The sequence below is a fragment of the Liolophura sinensis genome, chromosome 3 (genome assembly GCF_032854445.1).
Source record: "Liolophura sinensis isolate JHLJ2023 chromosome 3, CUHK_Ljap_v2, whole genome shotgun sequence".
NCBI lineage: Eukaryota > Metazoa > Mollusca > Polyplacophora > Chitonida > Chitonidae > Liolophura > Liolophura sinensis.
Genome location: NC_088297.1, coordinates 17,530,059 through 17,556,175, shown reverse-complemented (window position 1 = coordinate 17,556,175; position 26,117 = coordinate 17,530,059). Strand labels below are relative to the sequence as shown.

Genomic DNA, 26,117 nt, shown 5'->3' with positions numbered 1-26,117 from the left:
TTTACCAACATCAATAAAGATCCGTCCTTATCGAAATCTAGGTATAAAGTTTTTTTTGCATTAGTTGTGGAAAATCTATGTACAGAAAAACTGAGGTAGACTGCATGTGCATCAGTTCCGAACGCTATAAAATGATTACACTGGAATAAAAAATATTTACAAGTTTAAACTCGTGTTCCTTTTATTTATACACTCAACAACAGATAACTGCAAAATATATTTTAATAAATGATAGTCCCTCAAGACGATAAAAGTACTAAGCGTTTTACAGCTTTTTACAATGACGGGGTAATAAAATAAGTGGAACGAATGTGATTCAATGACAGTAAACGTATATACCTTCATATGCTAAAAGCATCTCTTTGCCTGGAATAAGTGAAAATAATTGGTAAGACTTTCACTAAGAAAAACTTACACACAAGAAAACAATCCGGAACTTGAACGTTCCAATATAAAGATGTCCATTGGGCGTGGAGAAAAATAATCCCTACTCCGGGATACTATTCGTGAACAACTGAAGGACGGATTGTCCTGGTAACAGTTTTAGTGTCAATCAGGTACGCCTGTAACTTAAGCCTCCACAGCTATGACTGTAAACGACGTATAATAAACCTAAAACCATCGCTATGACACCCTGTGTTTAATAGGATTCGTACAAGACAAAATAAATTTCAAGGATTTTCAATTACCAATGATTTTCAGCCCTTTCAAGGATCAATCAGTGCGAGTACAAACCTCCACGTGGAGATTAATCGATACTACAGTGTATTCTGGTAGTATCCTTTATCGGTCCATTTAGACAATAAAAAATCAAAAAACACTTTCATGGACATATCCCAAAAATAAATCTTTTCTCCAAGGATTTTCAAGGCCTTCAAAACCTTTTAACAAAATTCAAGTACTTTCAAGCAATCAAGAAACCGTGGGAGCTCTCCCTATTAACAGTAAAGTAAAAACGTAAAGACAAAATTGAAAACTGAAAGCTGCCACTGACACCTCATCAAGAGGAGATTCCACAAATCGATTTTACTCATTCGGTCAAAATTACAGTTTATAACGCAAAGAAATTCAAAATAAAGGACATCTTCATCTCAGTATACCACTTGTTGAGTGTTCCCAAGTTTAAGTGACACAGTATTACTAAAAAATTTAATACCTGCTCACTCTGAAAGCCATACTCTTCACTTCTATTTTTTAATGATATCTAATCGCGCTGAAATAGGACTTTCTAACAAATTTCAAACTTTGTCTTCCTTCAAAACTGGTTTTGAATCTTCTTTGCGGAGGAGAAATCTATTTCATTTCACAAATTATATAGCACATAAAGCAGACCGCTACTTTGGACAAAAAAGGGAAAAAACACAACGTGAAGATTTCAGAGTATGCAGTAATAAAGTACTCGTAACTTATTGTCAGAAGTAATGTCTCATATCTCGGTATAATAAAACCAAAACATCCTTGTCATTCCCAATCTCCACAAAGCCTCAACGTGTGCGCAGTTGGTATGTGCTCGGTTTTATATATAATATGCCAATTCGTATACATCGTAGAAAAAAAAAACCTTTACTCACAGGTAAAAACAAAAAAAAATGTATTTCATACAATAAATGCAAACTTATAAAAGTATTAATTTCAAAACTCATCACCACATGTATTGCAGCTAACGTCATTTAAATGAATTGTCGTAATAAATGTAAACTGAGGAGTACAACTACTACCTGTGTAAAGACACCATGTTCATTTTATAACAGCACATTTCAAGCTCCTACGCCAATTAGTAGAATTTTTGACATGCAGCGATTATGACATTCTGATATAATGTTTAAAACTTCTCTTGTATTCTCGTAAAAAATAGTTTACTTTTGAAATTGACCAACTCAATACTGCAGATTATTTCACAAAATGGAAGATCTCATTTCTAAAATTAAAATCACACGTTGTTTTTGATATAGACATGTGTATCCAAACAAAGGCTCAACCATGTTTAAAATTAAGCCACTGCTAAAAAAAATATTGTTATATTATAACCAATATTCACTGGTTACCCTTTGGCACTTGCAGAGGATTGTTGTTTCGCTTAATCAAAATATTTCATTTGAAAACGATTTCAAGGGAAAACAAATTTTCCAGGGCAAGCACGTTTTCAATAAAAACAAATTTTTGAAGGACAAATAAAGTTTAACAAGACTTACAAGACTAAACAACGCTTTGCAAGACCAAACTAAGTTTGGGCAAACACAACTTTCAAGGTCAAACGAAGTCTTCAAGACCAAATATTGAGTTTTCAAGAACAAACAACATATCCAATGCTAAACATGAAATTTTCAGCGGCAAGAAAGTTTTATGGCCAAGCAAGAGTTCTCTTGGGCAAAAAAAGGCTCCAAGCCTTCAGATGGGAATGTCACATATCTTTAATAGCACAAAAGTCCATTTCCGTCCATTTATTGCATTGTATCGCGAGAGTGACCTCCCTTCAAGCCAACGCTACCACTTCTCGGTTTTGGATAAACTCTTGATGATTTCTCATGACTTCGGCTACAGAATATCTGCAAGACTGTCAGGAAGTTAACCTACACCAGGTATCCTCTAAAACAGCTAAAAGCTTTATTACCATGCAAAACTATTGACACTAGTGATAAATCACGTCAAATTATTGCCGTACATTGTAACCTCATATTTAGAGATACACGTCCAACATTCAAGATGTTTGTGTCATCTTGAGACCGACTCCTCTGAAATTTCATTCATGGTATATTGTACCATGCTACATTCAGAAAATTAGTTCATAAAGTTCAGAAAATTAGTTAATTCTTCACACAATCAATACTGTCAGAATACCCTGTAAAGAATGATTATACTGATTAACTCCACAGGTATTTTATCATTATACAATTATAGATCAAGATGAGTTCAACCAAAATGACAATTAATGAGAAGAAATGGCACAATGTTCAATAATCAGGGAAGCACATGCTAAAATGTAGACAGTTGCGTACTTTTAAAATTAATCAAAATGCAATTACTCACATCACATATATGCACAAGGGTGAAAAAACTCGTGGATGAAATGCTACAAGGAACCTTGGACATTCCATTTCAAAGTCTATTGTACTCATCCAAAATCATATGTTTTTTTTTTTACAAAGAAGTAATGTGGAGTTTAAAAAAAAATATGTTTCCTCGCACAACAATGCTTACACTCTCACCGCACCAAAATATTTCGCACGCATCTCTATTTTCCGCTCTTGCATCAAACTTTGGCCACAAAAGTTGTGCCAGTGCAACTTAGTTAAAATAAACACTGTGCCGCTAAACTATAAAGTGCCACACAAAACTTGTTCTGACACAATCCCATCCTAAGCTGCTGCACCAAAATGTAGTGTCACAAATAATGTGCTTATTGTGAATTCTTGTGGCAGTGTTTTTGTTACTTCTTCACTGCACAAACGCTTTAGTCCTTCAACTGATGACGCTAAATTGTGCCACTGAAACGTTACCAACGCACACTTCCCACAAGTAAAAGAAAATGTTTTTCAAGGACTTTCAAGGACTTAATATCTCATCTTTTTCCTGCATATTCAAGGACTATTTATATGCATTCAATTTAAATTGATTCTATCAAGTCAAGTTTAATGGGCAGTAATTTAGTATTTATTTACCTGACCATTTCACACACAATGCAATATGATAAAATTTAACATTGTAAAAATCAAGGACTTATCCCAAAATAAACTCTTTTCAAGGACTTTCAAGGACTAGCTGGAACACTTATTCCTGCAAAACAAATTACGCTTTGGAGGAAACTCATTCTTTTGGAGCCCTAAGGTGAGTCGTAACACCCAACACAGTAATTCCATGTACATTCATCTGTAATTTTGGGCACATGGATTGCATTAAAAGTAATTGTACGTTACACCGATACAGAATTGTTGCTGACTTTTTGGTGTCAGAGATAGGCAAAACTAAGGGTACCGGTAAGCTGAATTTTATTTTATGTACTCAAGAATATTTCACATACACGATGGCTGAATTTTAGGTTCAGAATTCAGCTTGACCCAGGCTTGAAGGTTTAACCCAACAAATCCTATCTCCACTGTCGTCAGCCAATTATGGTCAATTCTGCATCCCTTTAATACATTTGTCTATGTTGGCACAGGTGTTTTCAGACTGATACTCTGAGATTTGCAGGAATTCAAGCTATGACAAATCAAGCGACTCCAGAATTTTATTTGCCTCACGGATTCCTGACAGATACGCTCCAGTGACGCTCTGTGGATGAGCTCGACTTGTCGCCTGTAAAAGACAGGGAAGGGAACGTTTTATAAAAATTACACTCAGAAACATTGACAGGCTTTCACATTTATTTGACTGGCATATTAACTCATGTTCAGGAATCCTTCACTAGTGTGTTAACAGCCAGACTTAATGAGTTGAAAAAACAGAGGTATCCACCATAAAATAGTTTCCCTTGACATTAATGACTCATACCTGCTGCCAAAACAACATGTTGTAGCTATCATGGAGGGTTTTTTTTAAGGCTATATTCGCAGAAAAACAACAGTTTATCAACTGGGAATCAGATGATGGAGCAACATCAAAAGATACTATACTGGAGAATACTGGCTTATTAACTGTCATAGATGGCGTTAAGTACTCAAGCTATTAAAATTTACAAATTATTTCATATTTGAACTTTTTCACTAATTTAACACAATGAAATCTGTGAAAGGCAATAATTTGGTACAGTCTCTTTAGCATAGGCTGGCGTTTGTTAGATATCATTTGAAAAATTTCGTGGACATGAATACATTAACAAAAAGACATACATTTTAAACATATTATATTACATTCACACATAATATTTGTTGACCTTAGATTGCATGCTTGACTCACCTCTCCAGCAAAATAGACTTTCCCGTTGACCTCTTCAGCCATGACATCATATGCAGAACCATCCACTCCCACGGGGAGGAAACTGTAGGCCATATGAGCATACCTGTCATCTCTCCATCTGGTTACAAAATACTTCTCTGGATCTGGTACTTCCTGTTGTATACATTTGCAGTGGTTCTGAAGTTTACTCAAAACTAACACCCTTAATTTTCTACGCAATATGCTATTATGAAAAGGTGTGAAATTTCTCTCTGAAAATTACATCCAAAAACTAAAATTACTTTTTTTTGTTGTTTTAACACTGGACTCTGCAGACGATGGAAGGTGTCCATGACATCATAAAGTTTTCATCTCAAAGATCTGATGGACCTTTAGATATTAGTATTGCAGACTGTTGTTTCATGATACAATACCCGAATTGACCTAAATTTTTTTGGCGCTGAAACTTACAATTTTCCAGTAAAATATCATCCCATGTTCAAAGTAAACCTCAGAACACCTTTTAAAAATCAACAGAACTCCAAGAATCAGGGAAAATGGGCAAGTTAAGTCACGGGTGAAACTTATGGTCATTTAGCGTTTCACTTACATGAAGGCGACCAGTATGGTATGGCTGGAGGAAACCGTAGTACCTGTAGTATACCACTGACATTTTGCATGCTATAATCAAAAATTTCACAACGAGCGCCTTACTGGTGAAAGGCAAATGGTCTCCAGCAATCTTCACAGTTGACTGCTTACTGCTATCATGATCCAGAGAACAATTTGTGAAACATTTTAGCCGGCTGTACCCAAAATCTTGTCTACGTTTATTTGTTTAATTATACATTTCAATGTTGGTCACTGACCAGACTGAAGTATTTATCACTTATACGATGGCAGTCAGCATTGTGTGAAGAAGAAACCGGAGCGGCGGGGATAAACTACACACATTTGGGAGGTTACATAGAAACTTTCAGTACTGATGTGCACACTATGCAGGTGGAAGACAAGTAGTTTTTAACGAGTATTTTAACGCCATACTCCAGAATATTTTACTTTCACAATGGCTATCAGAATTAGGGGTAGAGAAAACCCCACAGTGCCTGGGGTGAACCACAGACATTTGATAAATTAGTAACAAATTCTCCACACAGATATGCAGACATATCATAAGAGCAGAGGACAAGTGGCCTTTTATTGTCAACGACCCATGAACAGTAAGAACAGGGGACGTCCACTTCAGTTTAAACATTCACAAAGACGAACACAAACATGCACAGGGAACCATGTGTAGTGATTGCAGAAGACCCTGCACCCTGCTGGAATAAATGAATGAATAAATAAATAAATGCTTGAGGTTTAACACCGTACTTAACAATTTTTCAGTCATATAATGACGAGGAGTCATTAGGTGTGTGTACATATACTGTGTCGTCTTGTGGCAGGGCCAGTCCATGCTGCCAATTGTAAGTACTGCCGCCACTGAAGTATCATGCTGAAGACACCAGACATGGCACTCCAACCAGTCACATTATACTGAAAACGTGCCGACCAGTCATGTTTCCTTGCTCTAACCTCTCAGTGCTGAGCGCCAAGTGAAGCAGCAACAAGTATCATTTTTAAAGCCTTCGGTATGACCTGACTTTGAAACGGATGCCCTGACCATTAGGCCACTGAAGCCATCACACCCAGCGAGAGGAAAGAGGGATATAAAGGAAGGGGACAAAACTCTTACCTCTGGTGGAAACAGAGTTCGTAAGACCTGCAAACACATGGCCACAACATCCTCATCTGACTGGTCATCTATCATGGTGACAGCAGCCCCTGTCATGTGACTCATCAAAATATACTGCTCATGAGGAGTCGTATCACCGTTGCACTCCTGGAAAATTCAATAGACAAAAGTTTGATTAAAAATAGACTTGAACTCAATTTTACAGTCATATTTGTAATGGTGCACTGATACAACAAGCCACCAAGCAAGTTTACAAGTACTGGTTGGACCAGTATTAGTATATTGTGACTTTATATGGTGTCATGTTTGGTGTCTATATCATGGCATTTCAGTAAGGCAGCAATGTATAAATTATCTCGGTATGTCCATCAGATTTCTTTTGTTTTTTCCAAGATATTTCTTTTTTATTTGCAATTTACATGATTAGTTCAAGATTCATATGAGAACGAAAATGATGTGATCTTTATCTGTTTTGATCATGATTGCATTAAATGTCTTTGAGTACATCTTTAATGTACAAAGTTTAATCACCTGTGTGACTGTTGTGAGATCATAGAAGACGTTAAATAGACCGCGCTGATCAGGTGAGACTGGAATCTGACCAAACACCATGGAACCTTTCATCTTGGACTCCCAGAACTTGGTTGGAAACTGTAAAGCAACCTGTGGCGCAGGAAACAAGCAACAAAAAAAAAAAACCAACCATTCCATTAGCAAGCAGAGACAATGGAAACATACATGGTTAACTCCTAATGGATCTATTGAGGGGCTAACCAGAGTTTTTTACAAGAATATTTCACTTATATATGTACAATGGTGGCCAGCATTATGATGGGAGGAAACCAAGCAGAGCCCGGGGGAAACCCACTACCATCCCGCAGGTTGCTGGCAGACCTTCCCATGCACAGCCGAAGAGGAAGACAGGACGAGCTGGACTCGAACTCATCGCAACCACATTGGTGAGAAGGGTCACTGTGCCTAACCTGTTTGGAAACTTCCTACACAAAAATGTTCATGTTTACCGCCAAAGCGATGTGTTAAAGACTATATTTTCTGTTGGTTTACGGAAGCTTTTTGTATTTTTCACATCCCTTAATTCTTGATGTTACCTACTGACTTTGGAACAAGCAAATCATGAACCTAGTCTACTGTTGAAACTGTTATGAATGCAATAACAGTCCATGAAGCCTTCTTCAATTTTCAAGAGTTATGGACAAGAAAAAGTTGACAAATAACTGCAGACCATAAAGGGAGATAACCCACTTTTTCTATGACGCCTGTTCCTAGGCTTTGAGATGGCTAGCTGTTTGTGCTCAGGTAGTAGGGGTGTAAATAAAGTCTTGTCTCTCTTCAGTACTCCCAAGGGCAATGTGACAAGGACCTGTTAAAGAAAACACCCCAATTCAGAGATATAAAATCCCTAGCTAAACACGTAAAATTAGAGCTAGGGTCTCATTGCTAACAGCAAAGCTTAATGTGAACGGATTTGGCTGATTTTTAAACTTAAGCTGAGATTTCACAAAACGAACCTGCACATAAAATTGAACTTGAATTAAATTTGAACCATACTTAGGGTAATTATTTCACAGAAACCAATGGATTGTGAGAAAAATGAAATTCCCCACTACAACATACCGGTCCACAAAACTGTTTCACAGACTGTGGTATTAAAATTGATTTTAGGTGTCACAAAGTTAACCTGCACACAAAATCGGACCACACTTGGGAAGTATTATTGAGTAACCAAAGGGTGACAGATTGGGATAGGATTACCCTGTTAATCTGATTTTAATTTGGACTGAGGACGACCTGGCTAGAATGTGGTCATCCCTGGGTCATGAGTCTTCAGAGAGCTTCACAAGCAACCTCTATAGCAGATTGATCTTTATTTATGTCCACAGATGTAAGCTGGGAGAGAAACACTGCGTCAATCATGAAAAGTGCCTATAACTTTGTTTAATACTAGATTTTGATAAATCCTGTACTGACCCAGGCACAATTTGCCGGTGGCTAAAGGTGTTATCTATACATTTTTTATTCCCCAGCTAACACACTTTACACGCACTATTATACATGTACATTCAAATCTGTTTCACTGCTTATGCTTGTTTTATGATACTATATTTCTCCCTTGCAGAGAATTGCCCAGGTCTTATCTTTTATCATCTGCACATTCTTTGCTGATTAATACTGTCCATGACAACTGCAATAAAGATAATCCCTGACAACTCCCACACCACAGTAACGTGCTCCTTTTTCTGATTGATCAAGTTGTTTTTTTACATTGTAGATAGTTGATTGTAGGTTAGTCTCATGTAAGCATGGGATTAAAATACTATACAAAAAAAAAAAAAAAAAAAATCAGCTGCAACATGCCTTGAAAAACTTCTTTATCTATTTACAAATTTATCACCAGTGTGTTCTTTTTTTTTTTTTTTTATTTTTATCATTCTTTAGTTCATTGTTTCCTACTGGTTGGAGATTGTAAGTCTTGATTACTTAAGAAGACACCTATTAAGGACTTTTAAAATATGAAAGCTCAAAGCAATCAGTTCGCACAAGAGACACCATTGTAACCTTACTGCTGTGAAGGTCTCGCCGCTGGTCCGTTGCTATGGAGATCAAGTCAGAAGAGTAATCTATCTTGACTACCTGGAAGGAAAAATACTTAAAGATTATCATTCAAGTGGCTTAATAAGCATATTGTTCAAGTGGCTTATTAAACATATCGTTCAAGTGGCTCATCAAGCATATCGTTCAAGTGGCTTATTTAGCATGTCCTTACAAATATTTCGCTTTCAGCAACAATAAATGCTTTTCTAAAACGTCATACACATTTTTTTTTCACCACTCTTCAAATAAAAACCAAGAGAGTGGACAACACTTTTTGACAATGTCATATCTTTAAAGGTGGGAGAAATGTAAAAATTACTTAAGTTCAGATGGTAGAATGCAAAAGTTAGTTGTAAATATGATAGTTAAACTTCAAAAAAAATTTTGTATTTGGGTATTTTGATCACCTTTGGTACATATAGTCTTTGTGTAATAATGTTATAAACGAGTATGTAAGACATGCTTAACAAACGTATACACTTGAATTTGGTCTTTTCAGCTAACAAATGTTGTTAAGCCTTGATTTTGATCATATTCATATTTTTAATATATTCATAAATACTGTCATAATTCAGATTAAATACTATGTTTGGATATACCAACAAATGTACAATCAATATATTTATTAGACATGCATCACATCATATTTAGAACACTATTATGCAACAACTATGAATGCCAAAAGGTGGTCCAAATTACCCACCATACAAAATATTTTTCAAATACCCTTTTTACTTGCAAAATAAAAAAAACAATTAAAAACCATATTTGCAAATGGGTCTTTCATCTGATTTTGGAAATCAATTCTGTGTTTTCATTTCCTTCATGACGTCAACATGCATCCATGCACAAAGGTGGAAAAGATTGTCAGTGACTTGCCAAAGGTCGACAGTTTACACCAGGCTCTCTACACTCCTACACTGATTGCTGTCGTTAAATTTAATAAATAATAAATACCTAAATGACCTCACTTTTGCCCACAAAAGTGCAGGTATATAAATGTCACAAATATTATTTTTGGTGCTGAACTTACATTTTCCCAGTAAAATATCATCCATGTTCCCAAGCAAACCTCAAAACACCATCCTTAACTCCACAGAACTCTCAGAATCTCAAAATGGATGAAATTTGTTGGTCATTCAGGGTATCTAACACAATTTAGCCCTCAATCCAGGTTGTAACCAATTTGTCAGCATTTGAAGATTCCAAATACCTCTGTATTTAACCTCACATCCAATCCATCAGCTACTGTTGTGAGTATTTTTGAATGCCAGCCTTGGATGAAGACGTGTGACCCTGCGAACTGCGGGAAGCTCTCGTTTTGGTCCCAGTACAGCGCTGAGACCTTGTCCAGAGGTGCCCCACATGCGAACTCCAGGTTACTGATGTGGAACTGTAGCGCTTGGGTCTCTTCCTAAAGCAAATGTTACACAAAATCTGATTGGTTGGAATCAACTACTGAACCAACTATGTAAACATAAAAGCGATTGGTTGACATTAATTAGTCATGCAAACAATGCAACAAAAATCCTAAATGGTTGGGCCCATATACGTCATATAAATACATGCCATTGAAAGATGCACCAAAATTGACAAAATGCTATGTTGCAACACCTAGTAATGCAACCATTCTTACAAAAATATTTTTTTTGGTTTATGATACCATGCAGCTCCTCAAGCAGAATGACTCAGAGAGTGACTGTGGTGTTATAAGCCATAATCACACAATCACATTTATTGTCTCAAGAATTAGTACTGTTTTTAAAATCGGAAGATAGCACTAACGAAAAGAAAAAATAAATTATGAATTGTAAAGCTAGATGTTCTAATATAACAATCTGAAAAGCTAGGTTCATGGCTGCTTTAATACAAAATAACATCAAGACAACAATCAAAGCACTAACGAAAAGAAAAATAAATTATGAATTGTAAAACTAGATGTTCTAATATAACAATCTGAAAGGCTAGTTCATGGCTGCTTTAATACAGAATAACATCAAGACAACAATCACGCCATACATATGACAATAATTAACTGAATTATGGATTTTACCAATGTTTTTTAGTGCTATACCACAGAATTTTTTTGTATATGTATGTACATCATGTATGCTTTGGTTTTAATATTGTACTTGACTGTTGTTCAGTCATATGATGTCGAAAAGTCACCAGGTGTGTGTTTACATGCAGTGTCGTTTTGTGGCAGGAAGAGTCTACGCCACTAAAGTGCTGCCGCGCTGAATTATCATGCTGAAGACACCAGACATGACACCCTAACCAGTCACACACCACCTGGCCACATTATACTAACACCAGACCAACCAGTCCTGTCTCCTTGCGCTAACCTCTTAATGCTGAGCACCAAGGAAGTCAGCAACAAGTACAATTTTTAATGTCTTTGGTATGATCAAGCATGGGTTTGATCACTGTCGTCTCCAGAGTTCGATGCGAATGCTCTGGCCATTATATCAACCAAGTGGTCTGAAAAACTTAGCCATGAGCCAAAGTCTGAAAACACCAGACACCCTACCTCTGTGAACTCCATTTGAGATTCCTCCATGAACTGCTGATGTTTTTCCCAAATTTTCTCTACAACAAAAACACACAACTTGATAATTATGCTGCTGTTTTTAGAATTTCGACAAAGATGCTGAATGATCATACATATGTTTTTTTTTTTAAATTATCTATACAATAGCAAAACAAAACAACCCCCCCCCCCCCAAAAAAAAGACCTTCATAATTCATCCTAAAGTTTTTCCCAGAAGAAATCAAAGCTTAATGAAATGATATTACATAAAATAATAATTTCCTCATGATTCCTGCAGAACAAAAACACAATTTAGTGCCTTACTGTTCTTCCTCGGTTTGTATGTGACCAGACACAGATGCACTTTCTCCGCAAAACGACGCAACTGTGCTATGGTATTGTTGTGAGGTGTGGACAACATTTTTCTTCTGGAGTGTGTCAAATGTGTTTCCAGTCTTCCAGTGAAGCGCTTAATAATTTTTTGCCAATAGTGTGCTTACATTCTTTCATAAGTGTCTTTCCACTTGATAATTGGCGTGTTTCCATTTTTCCATCAGTGCATTCACTTGTCTATTTAAGTGTTTACAATACTGTGTGTTTACATTCTTCCATAAGAGTGTTTCCAGTTGATAATTAGTGTGTTTCCATTTTTTTCATCAGTGCATTCACTTGTCTATTAATGTGTTTACAATACTGTGTGTCTACATTTTTCCATAAGTGTGTGTCCACTTGATAATCAGAGCATTCACTTACCTATTAATGTGTTCACAATACTGTGTTTCCATTTTTCCATCACTACATTCACTTGTTTATTAATGTGTTTACAATTACTGTGTGTTTAAATTCTTCCATAAGAGTGTGTCCACTTGATAATTAGTGTGTTTCCATTTTCACCAGTGCATTCACTTACCTATTAATGTGTTTACAATACTGTGTGTCTACATTTTTCCATAAGTGTGTGTCCACTTTGATAATTGGCGTGTTTCCATTTTTCCATCAGTGCATTCACTTGTCTATTTAAGTGTTTACAATACTGGGTGTCTACATTTTTCCATAAGTGTGTGTCCACTTGATAATGAGTGTGTATCCATTTTTTCCATCAGTGTATTCACTTGTATAAGTGTTTGCACTCTCCTACTGGTGTATTTCCACTTTTCTTTTAAATAATGTGTTTACACTTTTCAGTACTCTGTTTACATAGTCCATCAGAGTTTACAACCTTTTATTACAGCTTTTATATTCTTACATTTAACACAAATCCACATACTAGGATAACATGTCCACACCATGCTTCTATTGGTCTATACATCCGTCCATAAACACCTATACTTAGATGCACCAGTGTTGACATTATTTCACAGGTGTCTTCACCTAACACACATCCACATACTCACGCAGCAGATCCACATCGGGCAGTTTTGTCTTTGTTTTTTCCGCCACTCAGCGATGATATCGAGCATGGCATTGAAGTGGAAGTCAATCCGTTTGTCCGTCTGTGTTTGTCTGTGTTTCCACACACTTGCCACAGCTTGTGAAGAGGTCACATCGGTCCTTTACTCGCTTCATCGGTACTCCTGTCTGAACACACAAACACATCGCGCCATGATCACAGGGTGAACTATAAAAGATTGAAGAAAAGTAAGGCTACACTACTTTAAATTGTCTTTTTATGGTCAAAATAAATCTTCAAAATCTGTCTTTAAAGGGTATAAAATTAAAAGCTGAAAATCGTCTAATCTGTGAGAAGTGAGGACTGACCCAGCATATGCATTTGTCTTGTTGTTGATGACAGGATCATGATATCATGATATATACATGATCAGGAATGCCTTGAAAAACAGGAAAAATCATAAATAAACCAAGATAGGACAAAAATAAAAAGGTGCATTTTCAGTTTTATTTCCGCTTTTGGATTTTTTGGTGTCGGTTTGTCCATAAAAAAAAAAAATAAAGTTGGTGTTGCCTAACAGTAAAATGATTGTATTTCTATAGATGTTTACTCACTCAGCCATTAACACGGATATAATAAAAAAAAAAAGTTGAACACAGTAATTTTCCTCTTTTAATCACATTTTTCCTGTTTAAAATGCATATATGTATTATATAACAGCACCTCATGATTTTTCGGTGAATCTGGGCTACTATAGCAACCAGTTATCACATACAATTTCTTGTGAATTTTTCATCCACTTAGCACAGCATGGAGAAACCTCTGTCTCTTTGTCCACACTCTGTCCCTTACCCCCGAGATTTACACTGTGTGTGACTCACCTGTTGACAGATCAGAGTTATGGGGTTGTTAATGTCTCCCATGCTCATCTGTGTCCCTTTGTCTACACTCTGTCCCTGACCCCTCTACATTTACACTGTGTGTGACTCACCTGTTGACAGATCAGAGTTATGGGGTTATTAATGTCCCCCCATGATCATGTGTACCCACTTGTGCAGAGTCTGTCTCTGACCCCCTACATTTACACTGTGTCTGACTCACCTGTTGACAGATCAGTGTTATGGGGTTGTTAATGTCTCCCATGATCATCTGTGTCCCTTTGTCCACACTCTGTCACTGACCCCCAACATTTACACTGTGTGTGACTTACCTGTTGACAGATCAGAGTTATGGGGTTGTTAATGTCCCCCATGATCATCTGTGTCCCCTTTGGTCCACAGTCTGGCCCTGACCCCCTACATTTACACTGTGTGTGACTCACCTGTTGAAAGATCAGAGTTATGGGTTGTTAATGTCCCCCATGATCATCTGTGTCCCTTTGTTCACAGTCTGGCCCTGACCCCCAACATTTACACTGTGTGTGACTCACCTGTTGACAGATAAGTGTTATGGGGTTGTTAATGTCCCCGATGATCATCTGTGTCCCTTTGTCCACAGCTTGGCCCTGACCCCTACATTTACACTGTGTGCGACTCACCTGTTGGCAGATCAGAGTTATGGGGTTGTTAATGTCTCCCATCATCATCTGTGTCTCTTTGTCCACACTCTGTCCCTTACCCCCGACATTTACATTGTGTGCGACTCACCTGTTGGCAGATCAGAGTTATGGGTTGTTAATGTCTCCCATGATCATCTGTGTCCCCTTTGTCCACACTCTGTCACTGACCCCAACATTTACACTGTGTGTGACTCACCTGTTGACAGATCAGAGTTATGGGGTTGTTAATGTCCCCGATGATCATCTGTGTCCCTTTGTCCACAGCTTGGCCCTGACCCCCTACATTTACACTGTGTGCGACTCACCTGTTGGCAGATCAGAGTTATGGGGTTGTTAATGTCTCCCATCATCATCTGTGTCTCTTTGTCCACACTCTGTCCCTTACCCCCGACATTTACATTGTGTGCGACTCACCTGTTGGCAGATCAGAGTTATGGGGTTGTTAATGTCTCCCATGATCATCTGTGTCCCTTTGTCCACAGTCTGGCCCTGACCCCCTACATTTACACTGTGTGTGACTCACCTGTTGACAGATCAGAGTTATGGGGTTGTTAATGTCCCCGATGATCATCTGTGCCCCTTTCCCTACAGCCTGACCCAGGCTTTCCACGTCCCAGACTCGACCACCTATCCTGTCTCGTGCTTCCAAAACAATCACCTGTGCAGCAAAATCAACAGTGTTCTGGGTCTCAAGAAATGCTCGTCAAGCACAAGGCACAGTGAATAATTAATGACATAATTAATAGCAATGAAATCCGGTTACATGCAAGTGTTGATGACAGAAATGGACAGGATTATTTTTAATTATTTATCTGACTGGAGTTTTACGACGTACCCTAGGAATAATTGAACTTAAACAATGACAGCCACCATTATTTGTTTATTTATTTGATTGGTGTTTTACGCCGTGCTCAAGAATATTTTACTTGTTTACTTGTTGTATTTTACCAGCAACCTGCGGATGGTCGTGGGTTTCCCCGGGCTCTGCCCGGTTTCCACCCACCATAATGCTGGCCGCCGTCGTATAAGTGAAATATTCTTGAGTACGGCGTAAAACACCCACTCGAAAAAAAAAAAAACCCAAAAAAACCCACAAGGTCACAGAGGCTTCGCCAATATATCCCAAAAAGGGGCATAATTCTGCATATTCTAAAGCAACATGACTTGTTTCTGAGCAAATTTTCTACGCCTCTGCAGATATAGTGGTAACACCAAAACTTTTACAAGGAATTGTTAAACGGAAATACGCACAGTTTAAGTACTAACCTTGGCCCCCAGACTGTTAAGATGTCTTGCAGCAGCCAGTCCTGCTGGGCCTGCTCCTATAACAGCAACCATTTCCTGTACAACAGAACAGTCGGATATAAAGGGAAGAATCTGTATAGAGCATCAGTATTTATTTTGGTATTTTCATAAAAAAAGTTGTAATGGTCTGTCAAATGATGCCTGCTCCACTTCTATCTTTTCTTTGCAATTCAAGATATAGCTAGTTTAATATTAAAAATATCTTGGAGGCAACAAAGAGTGGATTTGCACTTCCAATAAGCTGCTACCTGACTGTGTTCCTTTGGCAGAAGTGCAGGCTCCTCGGAAGGGCTGAGTAAACCACAGTTGATGTACCCTTGTCTGGTAAGGAAGGATATGATGCGCTCTGCAGCTTGAACGTAGTGCAACCGTGCGATCCCTCGGCAGATAATGTGAGGGACACAGCGCTCAAGGGATACTCGCTCCTGAAATAAATACGAAACAAATCAGCAAATGCAGCTTTTCAAAGTTTACATAATTTTATTTTTGCCAGAATTTTTTCCACAAGATCTTTCTTCTTTCGCTCTTCAGGTTTATGTCTCTGTCATGAATGTAATTTGCAGCAGTGATATTCATCATGTCTATCAAAGTTTGTCCGGTGAATATGCATCAGGTGCAGAAGCTATAAAGTGACAACTGTAATTCTTCAATCTTTTCGCAGGAGGTTCAAGGTGTTTACTCAAGTAAATGCTGAGGGCATTATTTTGTTAAGACTGATAATATTATACTTTTGTGAAGCCCTGAAAATGGCCGATGTAGATCTGTCTCCAAAATCAAGTAACAAATATGCATACATTGCTATTTCAGATGTGAAAAGGTTGAAAATTAACATAACTCTTATTGTCCAACAGAACTTGGACACAGCATGCAATTCTTGTTGCAAAGCTTACAAAATCCATTTTCCTTAGTGTTGAATACAAAACTCCGTAATGGATAATAATATATAAAATAATGACCACTACCTCGAGTTTGTTCCAAACTGAACTAGACAAACCAGTAGGAATGCATTTATTTATTTATTTATTTGATTTGTGTTTTATGCCGTACTCAAGAATATTTCACTTATACGATGGCAGCCAGCATTATGGTGGGCGGAAACCGGGCAGAGCCTGGGGGAAACCCACGAACATCTGCAGGTTGCTGGCAGACCTTCCCATGTACTGCCGGAGAGGAAGCCAGCATGAGCTGGACTTGAACTCACAGCGACCCCACTGGTGAGAAACTCCTGGGTCATTACACTGCGCTAGCGCACTAACCAACTGAGTCACGGAGGCCCCAGCAATAGGAATGCATCGATCACAAACAAACATGTAAATTATCAGATTTACCGAATCTTATACAATAAGTTGATAAATTCAGTCACTGTAGATCAACATTTGTAATCACATAGACCCTATAATTCCTGGAGATTTTGTGTATTATTGCATAGAGGGCATAACGGACCCTGATTACAGAACCATCAACAACTCACACTATTTTGATAGCAACTTTAACATTACACATGTAGGCCTACATGTATTTCCTGCTTTGTTCATGCGAGTCCAAGATCAAGATGCTAGTCAGTCCTTTCTTTGTCTTCTTGGCCTGCTTATTCGCAAATATACAACTTCCATTGATGTTCAAAACATTTATTTATTTTAATTTCACCCCCCAAAAAAAACACAAACAGAAGTACACAAATTTACTGGCATTGTCAGCAGATCTCTGCAAGCTTATCATAGTCTTTATTAAAAACAAACATGTCCTGGCTGCTCCTCTGCAACAGCCTCCAGAGTGCATGCACCTAGGTCTGACGGAGCTAGACAGCTATCTCCTGTCCAGAGAGCAGCTCCCGCGGTGTTGGTAATGTATACTGAACACTGTGAAGCCTCATAGTTGTGCCTCCATCTATTCTACCTCCCTGAGCAGCCTAAGCTGTGACATAGCCTTTACCCATTCACTCCGTGAAGTGACATGTGATAACACATGTGAGTTACTGCATAAGACATCATTTACAATGATTTGTTTACGTATAGCCGAAGGCCCATTTCACACAGTGATGTGGGATAGGTGAAGAAAATTGAAAAAAAAAAAAAATTAATGACGGTTTAAGACACTTTGAATGATAGTCCTTCAGTGGACATAAACATTAGACAGGTGCTGCCTTTCACTTTAAGCCAACATACATAGGCGGGTAATCAATTAAAACTTAATGAGCTAAAATTTGGCCTGGGAAAGTGCATTTTTAGAGGTCAAATGTCATAAAACATTACTTCTGGTGCTGAAACCTATATATTTCCAGTGGGACATCATCCTACCTTCCAAACAAACCTTAAAACACCTTTCAAATATCAATACAACTCTTAGCTTCAGGAAAATTTCACAACTTAATGCATGGACGAAATTTTTAGTCACCTACCGAATACAAAAACAGGTAAAAAGTAATGAATTTGCATAAAAACTTACTGTGACATTGTTGGCCCACAGAGCAACGACCAAGTTCCTGAGACCAAGGTACATGACTGGTTCCCGCACATAGCCAGGGAATTCCATCTCCTCCATAGACAACATGGCTGCCGGGTCAAAACTCTGTGCTCTCATTGGCTCCACAGAAATGGCGAATGGCTGGATAATGGAGTCTGATTCTGGTAGTTCTGAACACAGAGTTACACAAATCAATTACAATAAAAGACAAATTTATAGACCTTTCCGTTAAAAGATAACTGACTACCAGTCTATCTGAATAATCAAAAGTTCTTTAACCTAATCACTTTGGTGATTCAAACACATTTTCAAACAATGTACCTGTCAAGAAAACCTGATTTCAAACTCCTTCAGTAGCTAATTTGCATATTGAGATTTGGAAAATATTCATCTATTGCCCTAGGACAATTCTGAAGGGAAAGCTTGAAATTTGAGATAGAATAAAAAATCATGCAACACTGTCAGAAAAAACAAAACAAAACAAAAAAAAACATGCATACAGCTCAGAAAATGTGACCACAAGGATGGTTTAGGAAAGAAATACACTCTTAAATTCAGTAAGGTAGTTGAAGTCTTTCAGTATTTACACATGTACATATGTTGAACATGTGAATGCATAAAACATAAACTGATCCTTAAAATAGCCTTAAAATAGTGTTTTCAGAGAGAAAAGTAGATGGTTAAATGGGTGGTAAAATGGTGAAAGCATAACTGGAATATCGAAGAAAATTGAAAGTCGAGAAACAAGAGAGAAACTTTCCAAGGTTTCAAGCATTGAATGGAATTGAAAATTACTGCATGCTTTTTCATTACACAAAGTGTAAAAAGTTTAGCATTTCAGAATCAAACTTGACAAGTGATCCTCACCAGCTTTGCCTTCAGCATGTTCTAGGAAGGCTTCGTCACATGGTGACATCCCAACACGGTCCCGGAAAAATGAGGCCCCAGGTATTCAATGGCTGGAGACTTCCTGAGGAATGATGGGAGAAGCTGGAGTTCCCACCATGCTGCATTCCTCATATTTGTTGCTCTCTAAAGACGGCAGAAAAAAAAAAAAAAGACAAAAAGTAATGATGCTGATTCAAATGCTTGGAAACATGACTAAAGTATGTATACATACTGAAATACATCTCTGTCTCTAATGAAAGAAGAGTGAGTGAGTCCAGTGGCTTGGGGGTTTAACATCGTACTTAACAATTTTTCAGTCATAAGACGATGAAGGATTCCTTAGAGTGCATGTACTGTGCCTCCCTGTTGAAGGACGGATTTCCACTGCCCTTTTATCTAGTGGTTGCTTCACCGAGACAACTTACCGAAGGCATGTAGAACAGCCCTGCCATGGCTGATACCGAGCAATCAGTTATTGGCCTGTTGCCTCCAGTTGATTATTAAGTTCGATGCTGATTTATAGTCTTAGATCTATACGGCCTGACTCAGAACTGAACACTCCCTGCTTGCCATAAAGCATGTTTACACTCTACCAGTTGGCAAATGCAGCATAGATTAACCTGACTGAAGACAAACATTGTATTTCTTTGAGAGCAGCTAGAAATAAAAGAAATAGAAATGGGAACGGAATGCTTTCTTAGGGAAAAACTGCATCCAGAGTAACCTGTGAAGAACTTACCTCATCTTCAAGCCTTCCACAGTTTTCAGCTTGTTTCTCATTCTGAAACCAAATATTTCACAACAGTTACCAGAATGCCAATAATTTGTTTCCTTTATTCTTCATCAGCCCAGTTTTCTTTTATTATTCATATTATTTATCTGGTTGGATTTATTTATTTACTTATTTATTTACTTATCTGATTTGAGTTTTATGCCGTACTCAAGAATATTTCCCTTTATGCAATGGCTGCCAGCATTATGGAGGGAGGAAACCGGGCAGAACCTGGGGACAACCCACGACCATCCGCAGGTTGCTGGAAACTGAGCAGAGCGCAAGAGAAACCCATGACTATCTGCAGGTAATTACAGACATTCCCATGTATAGTGAGAGAGGAAGTCAGCATAAGCAGGACTTTAACTCATCACAGCTGGATTAGTGACAGGCTCCTGGGTCACTATGCCGCGCTAGCACGCTTGGCCACATTTTCACTTGTGTGGAAACTCTAAGATCAAAATGGCCACATATGTACATGTACAGTACAAGCCTAATCATACCTGGACTTCAAATCTGACATGTGCTGTCACTCTCTTCGCACTCTTGACACACCTAACATAATCACAACTCTGAGAAGAATGTATGTACGCGTAGGTGTGTAAATCACACCCCTTGTGTTCTGCGAAAGGGTGTGAAAATCACACGCTCAACAATAACCATGTAGGCCTGTATCAATCTATGTGAAGGTCAGCACAGTGTTCAGAACAGGAAAATTGTGATGTTTCAAAACCATGGTTATGTCCCTTTCTTCCATGACATTACCACTGTGCGACTTGTTGAGGCAAAGCAATGTATCTTCTCATGGATGAGTATATACAGTAATGAAAAACCATCCACAAAAGATAACTTTTTTTTCTCAACTTTTTTTTCTTAAGAATTTGCACAAGTTAGCTCTAAAATGGTGTAAACTGCACCAACGAAGTCACAAGTCATAACTTCAAATTCCCATACTAACATGGACTTCACCTACCTTGACCCCTGGGCACTCATACCACAGGTGTAGCGTCGAATGAAGTTGGGGGAGAGTTCCAGGTCTCTTGAGAGTTGTCGCCACTTGCCACAGCCCGGAAGAGTGCACTGCACCCAGTAGGGTAATACCTGGTCCATCATGAAGGCCGCGGATGCTGGCCTCCGTCTTGGAGTTGGATGACCATTGTCTCTTCCAAGCTGTGAAAACTTCGTAGCCATCTTTATGACTGCCGCAAGAAATTATAAACTTACTGCATGAAGAATGAATGGATAAGTGCTTGGGGTTTAACGTTAATGTAGAGTCGTCATTAGACGTGTGTATATATATACTGTGTGTTCATGTGGCAGGGCGAGTCCATGCTGCCTAAGTGCTGCCGTCACTGAAGTATCATACAGAAGACACCAGACATGGCACCCCACCCAGTCACATTATACTGACACATGGCCAACCAGTCCTGTTTCCTTGTTCTAATATTTCCGTGCTGAGTGCCAAGCGAGACAGCAACAAGTACTATTTTTAAAGACATTGGTATGAGCTGATCCATGTTTGATCACTGGTCTCCCGACTCTGAGGCTGATACTCTAGCAATTAGGTCACCGAAGCCGTGTATTGCATGTAAAATAGCGTATTATATCGATCAATCGTAAAATGAAGCTACACTGATTTGAATAATCTATATACTGACTATTTTGTCACCACAAAAATTATAAACAATTTTTTTTATTTTTTAATTTTATTTTTTTTGGTGCTGGTGGGATTTTAGAGGTTTGCATACTTTTTGAATTAAGGCACAACACTTTCCCCTGACCTTGACTCACTGAAATTTTGAGTTGGTTGAGCATCAGCATTACTCTTTAGTGTGCGGGTCAAATCAGGTCAGTGAATGTGTTTGTCAGTACTAAAATTTGATGGTAACGCAGGTCTATCCTGGAGTCCTTCATAAAGCAAGTTTTTCAGTAAAAACCCAGCTAGGGATATGTAGTTTCGCCCTTATAACTCACCTTCTGTAGTAATACTCAAAACACTCATTACAGAAGTGCTCAGCTGGGGATATGTGGTACCATCGTGACGTGTAGCCATTTCCTGCACATCTGTATAAACATTGTTACAGTAAAGAACACAAATTTTACATTGATCCCCAAAATGACTTCAGGATTTCACATGACAAATTTTGGAAATTATTTAACAACGTAAATTTAATAACATTCTCTTAATAACTTTAACTTTTTTAACTTATTTGACTGGCATTTATAGTGATAGGAACACAGAATAAATCCAGGACAGTCCACATTTTTTAGGACCTTAAATTTCCAAACTGGGAAAAATCATTCAATTTCTAGCAATGAATCTATAATTTTTAAACTTTGAAGCCACAATTTTCAAACCATCAGTTTACATGAAAGTCAAACTTTTTCTCTACCATTCAAAATTTTGATTAATAATGGACTGTCAGATTGGTTTTCCAATACCACTTGTGACTACAAGGTGCCATCTTCTTTTTGAACATCAGTCTGACTTCAATCTAAGCCAGTTTTACGATCACAGGGCCAGCACTGAGCAATTTAGTGAAAGCTGACAAATCTTGAAAATTCGTCGTCCAAGGTTGGGATTGAACCCAAAACCTCTCACTTATTAAGAGCAAGACAATCTAATCTCAAATAGGCATGTTATGATATGGTCCTGTCACAATATGATACACGATACAGGAGTTGCGATACAATACGTTCACGATACGCCCACTTTATACAGTGCCTTGTCTGACTATTGGGCTGGAGAGTAAATCATTATTCAATTTAACCTAGGTGAAGCCCTGCATATTTCATTATTTGGTAAGTATGGTTACTTAGAAGAAGGGAATACAAATCACATGAAAACATAACTTTATTAATCTTATTTGAATCTCCAAAAATAAAACATTTTTAAGTTTCTTTGGTTAAATCAAATAAATCCATCTTTCCTAATAAATAAAAAAACATAGAGCTACAATGTGTGGAAAATAAAAAGAAACATATTTCCTTTATCACATAACAAGTTCAACATAAATGTATCTTGTGAAAACTTTTATCCCAGAATACAAGCAACTTAACAAGAAGGCAATCACCAAATATAAATAAAGAAATCTCGTTCAAATATTTTGCTCTCATTGGATCAAAGTGAATTAACTTATGGACCCGTATATCAATAAAATTATACACTGCAAATTAAGCAGATTTGAAATTATTTTAAAACAATATAGACTTACATTTATTGTCAGAATGTGTCTTAGTATAACGATTGCAATTTTGAAAGTCTGACATATAGTTACCAAGCAGTTATCTGCCATGAAAGTAAAATGCTTCCACACACCAGATTTGTACTTCACTCCGCTTGCATGGCTCGGGGTATCAAGTTCTTGATGTGAAGTTATTTTGGTTGTTGGTCTTTCAAGGAGACATAGTACGGGTCATCTGATTAGCTGTACTGCTGACCGAGAGCCTATCAGAGCTAGGCTTCTGGAAACGGTCTGACTTCCGCTGTAAGCCAGAAGCCGGTAGCCGAAACACAGATTTAAACCCGGCAAACTAAAGGTTTGTGAGTTCATTCACGCTCTGGCAAACTACGTTATACATAGACGTTGCACTTTATATTGAGAATAAACCAACCATTAAGAACTCTGTATCGCGATACATGTTTTGGCATATCCATACAGGAATCGTGGGGCAACGAATCATGATTCATCGATACAGCGGTGCATCGTTACATCTCTACTCTCAAAGCTACCAAGGTGCGGTGATAAGAATTAAGGTGCACACACGTGCATGCGCCTTTAATATATTTATTTATCTGATATATAAAGAGAGAGAAGCTTTGAGTCTAAAGTAAACCAGCCACCTTTGTTACTGAAAAACTTTCTCACTGTTACAAGTGCAGATATGTAAGCCATATTGGAGGGAGGCAAGTCGCCTACAAAGAACATTACACGCAATTGCGCAATGACATTGGCACCATCAACTGTTTACTGTCACCAAGTCCCCACAAACAGTGAGGAGCAGGTGAATTTACAAATTCCTTGTCCAAGGTTATTTTGAACCTGAAACTAGAACGAGTGAAAGGCTTCCGGCCAGTGCCTTAACGACTCAGCCACAGTCTGTTCACTACGTACCTTTCAGTGGCGTTTACGAAACATATGGGTACAGTGGCGGAGCAGCCAGACTTCTCACACTTCCTGTAAGCTTTCTTTGGTTCTGTTTTGGCTTTGGGTTTAGCAGTAACAGTGCTTGCTGAGAGGCGTTTGCTGGGATTTGGCTTCACAGCAGGTTTGGGTTGTTCTTCGTCAAAGAAAGACTTTCTTTTTGTCGGTCGTGATGACACCCTAAAGCAACAGGTTTAAGGATATTACCAGTAAAAAAAGAAAATGTAAACCTCATTTTTGTAAATGAACACCTACAAAGAAATCAACATAATTTGGACACAACAACAAAAGCTTATTTGATAAACTGTGTCAATAAACCTTTATCATCTGATTGACTGATTTATTTGATTGTTGCTTACTGCCACACTCAAGAATTGTTCACTTTAAATATACTATGGCTCCCAGTTTTATCTGTGGAGGAAACCAGAGTTAAACCTGAAAAGGAGCTCACCTTGGTGTTTGTCCCAGCTGGTTTGAGGCGGGCTCAGTCTTAACAGTGTTGTCCATGATAAATGTGCCCGCAAAGAGTCAGCTGACCATTGTGCCTATACTACTAGACAATTTGCAAACATGAGACCTGGGAAAATATAAAACATGGCAAACAGTACAGGCTATTAAATCTTGTTTTTGATTGTTGCTGAATGCCATATTGAAGAATATTTCACGCACACAAAATCTACAGTGGTGGTCAGTTTTATGACTGCCAAGAGACTGGGGTGTCCAGGATGAACTTTCCCACGTATGAAGCAAAGATATCCATATCATAATCCAAATGGCATATAATGATACAATTGTTGAGGACTGCTTCCTGTCACCAAGCCCCACAAACAGTAGGACGTGCAGTTTACAAATTCCCTCTCCAACATATCCAGGGACTGGATTGACCCTGCATTAAAGTGTCCTAGCGATTTAAAACAAGTGTCTTAACCAATGATCAAAAAGTGCATTTAAATTCTTATTGACCAGTGAAAGAGGTACTAGGCAAAAACTAACTCGAATTCAGTAATCTGAGACTGCTCTGATGTTAGCTTTAGCAAAATTTTGTTTAGCCAAGGATAGCCCCAAACCAACGTCAATATTCTTGAGTACGGCATAAAACACCAATCAAATAAATAAGTCAAAACAGCGTCAGAGCACGCTCAATTTAAAACCTTGATGTAGTTGCTGTGTCATTAACATTAACTACCTAATACATCTCCACGGCCTAACACTTGCAGGCCGCATGGGTCCGAAATTCCTTGGAGATGTTCAAAGCGACTGGCTGTACACACAGCCTTGACATATTTGACATTGGCAGGTAACTGCATCTGTTTTTAAAATGAAGCGAGCTATGACGCTGGTTTGGGGCCATACTTGGCTGAACAAAATTTTGCCAAACCTAACGTCTCCGCTATCTCGGACTGGAATTTTGTTGTGCACAGCGTGCTGCAACAAGGGGAGGCAACTGCGTTGTAGGAGCACTAAATGATGTTCCATGCATCTAGCTGTTCACTTATCACATACAGAAATAAAGACTACAAGAAAGCTACATGAATTATCGATACAACACAGGCACATCAATTCTGAATTTACGAACTCCAAGAGAGAAGTGACAAACATTATTTAAATAATTCAAATGTTGTTGTTGTTGCAACACGCGACAGTTCTAACTTTTGGTTTGGCCTCGAAAATGCATTACTTCACATGCTACTCACTAACCCGGCTTGACTCAGATTATCCAGGCCGTCAGTATATAGCAGAAAGCACTGGCAACACAAATTTTAGATATACTGAACGTCTTATTGTTGCCAAAATTAGTCTCTGTTTTGTAGCTTGAGCATCTGTTTCACACTCCAACAATAAA

The 26,117-nt window shown here is 38.1% G+C and overlaps 1 protein-coding gene across 1 annotated transcript; it reads right to left on the bottom strand.

Annotated features, from left to right (window-relative positions):
* On the bottom strand, positions 1 to 26,102 carry LOC135463433 (lysine-specific histone demethylase 1B-like). The gene is given in 25 exon segments (XM_064740693.1): positions 1 to 4,293; positions 4,894 to 5,046; positions 6,611 to 6,757; positions 7,142 to 7,273; positions 7,874 to 7,900; positions 7,902 to 7,991; positions 9,188 to 9,262; positions 10,437 to 10,637; positions 11,754 to 11,812; positions 13,148 to 13,184; positions 13,187 to 13,261; positions 13,263 to 13,331; positions 15,225 to 15,359; positions 15,968 to 16,042; positions 16,255 to 16,431; positions 18,452 to 18,639; positions 18,757 to 18,790; positions 20,097 to 20,138; positions 20,633 to 20,684; positions 21,103 to 21,260; positions 21,262 to 21,328; positions 22,104 to 22,193; positions 24,245 to 24,454; positions 24,726 to 24,851; positions 25,973 to 26,102. Coding segments are annotated over 24 exon segments (2,445 nt in total). The 5' UTR covers positions 24,782 to 24,851; positions 25,973 to 26,102; the 3' UTR covers positions 1 to 4,197.
* Positions 26,103 to 26,117: the final 15 nt, after the last annotated feature.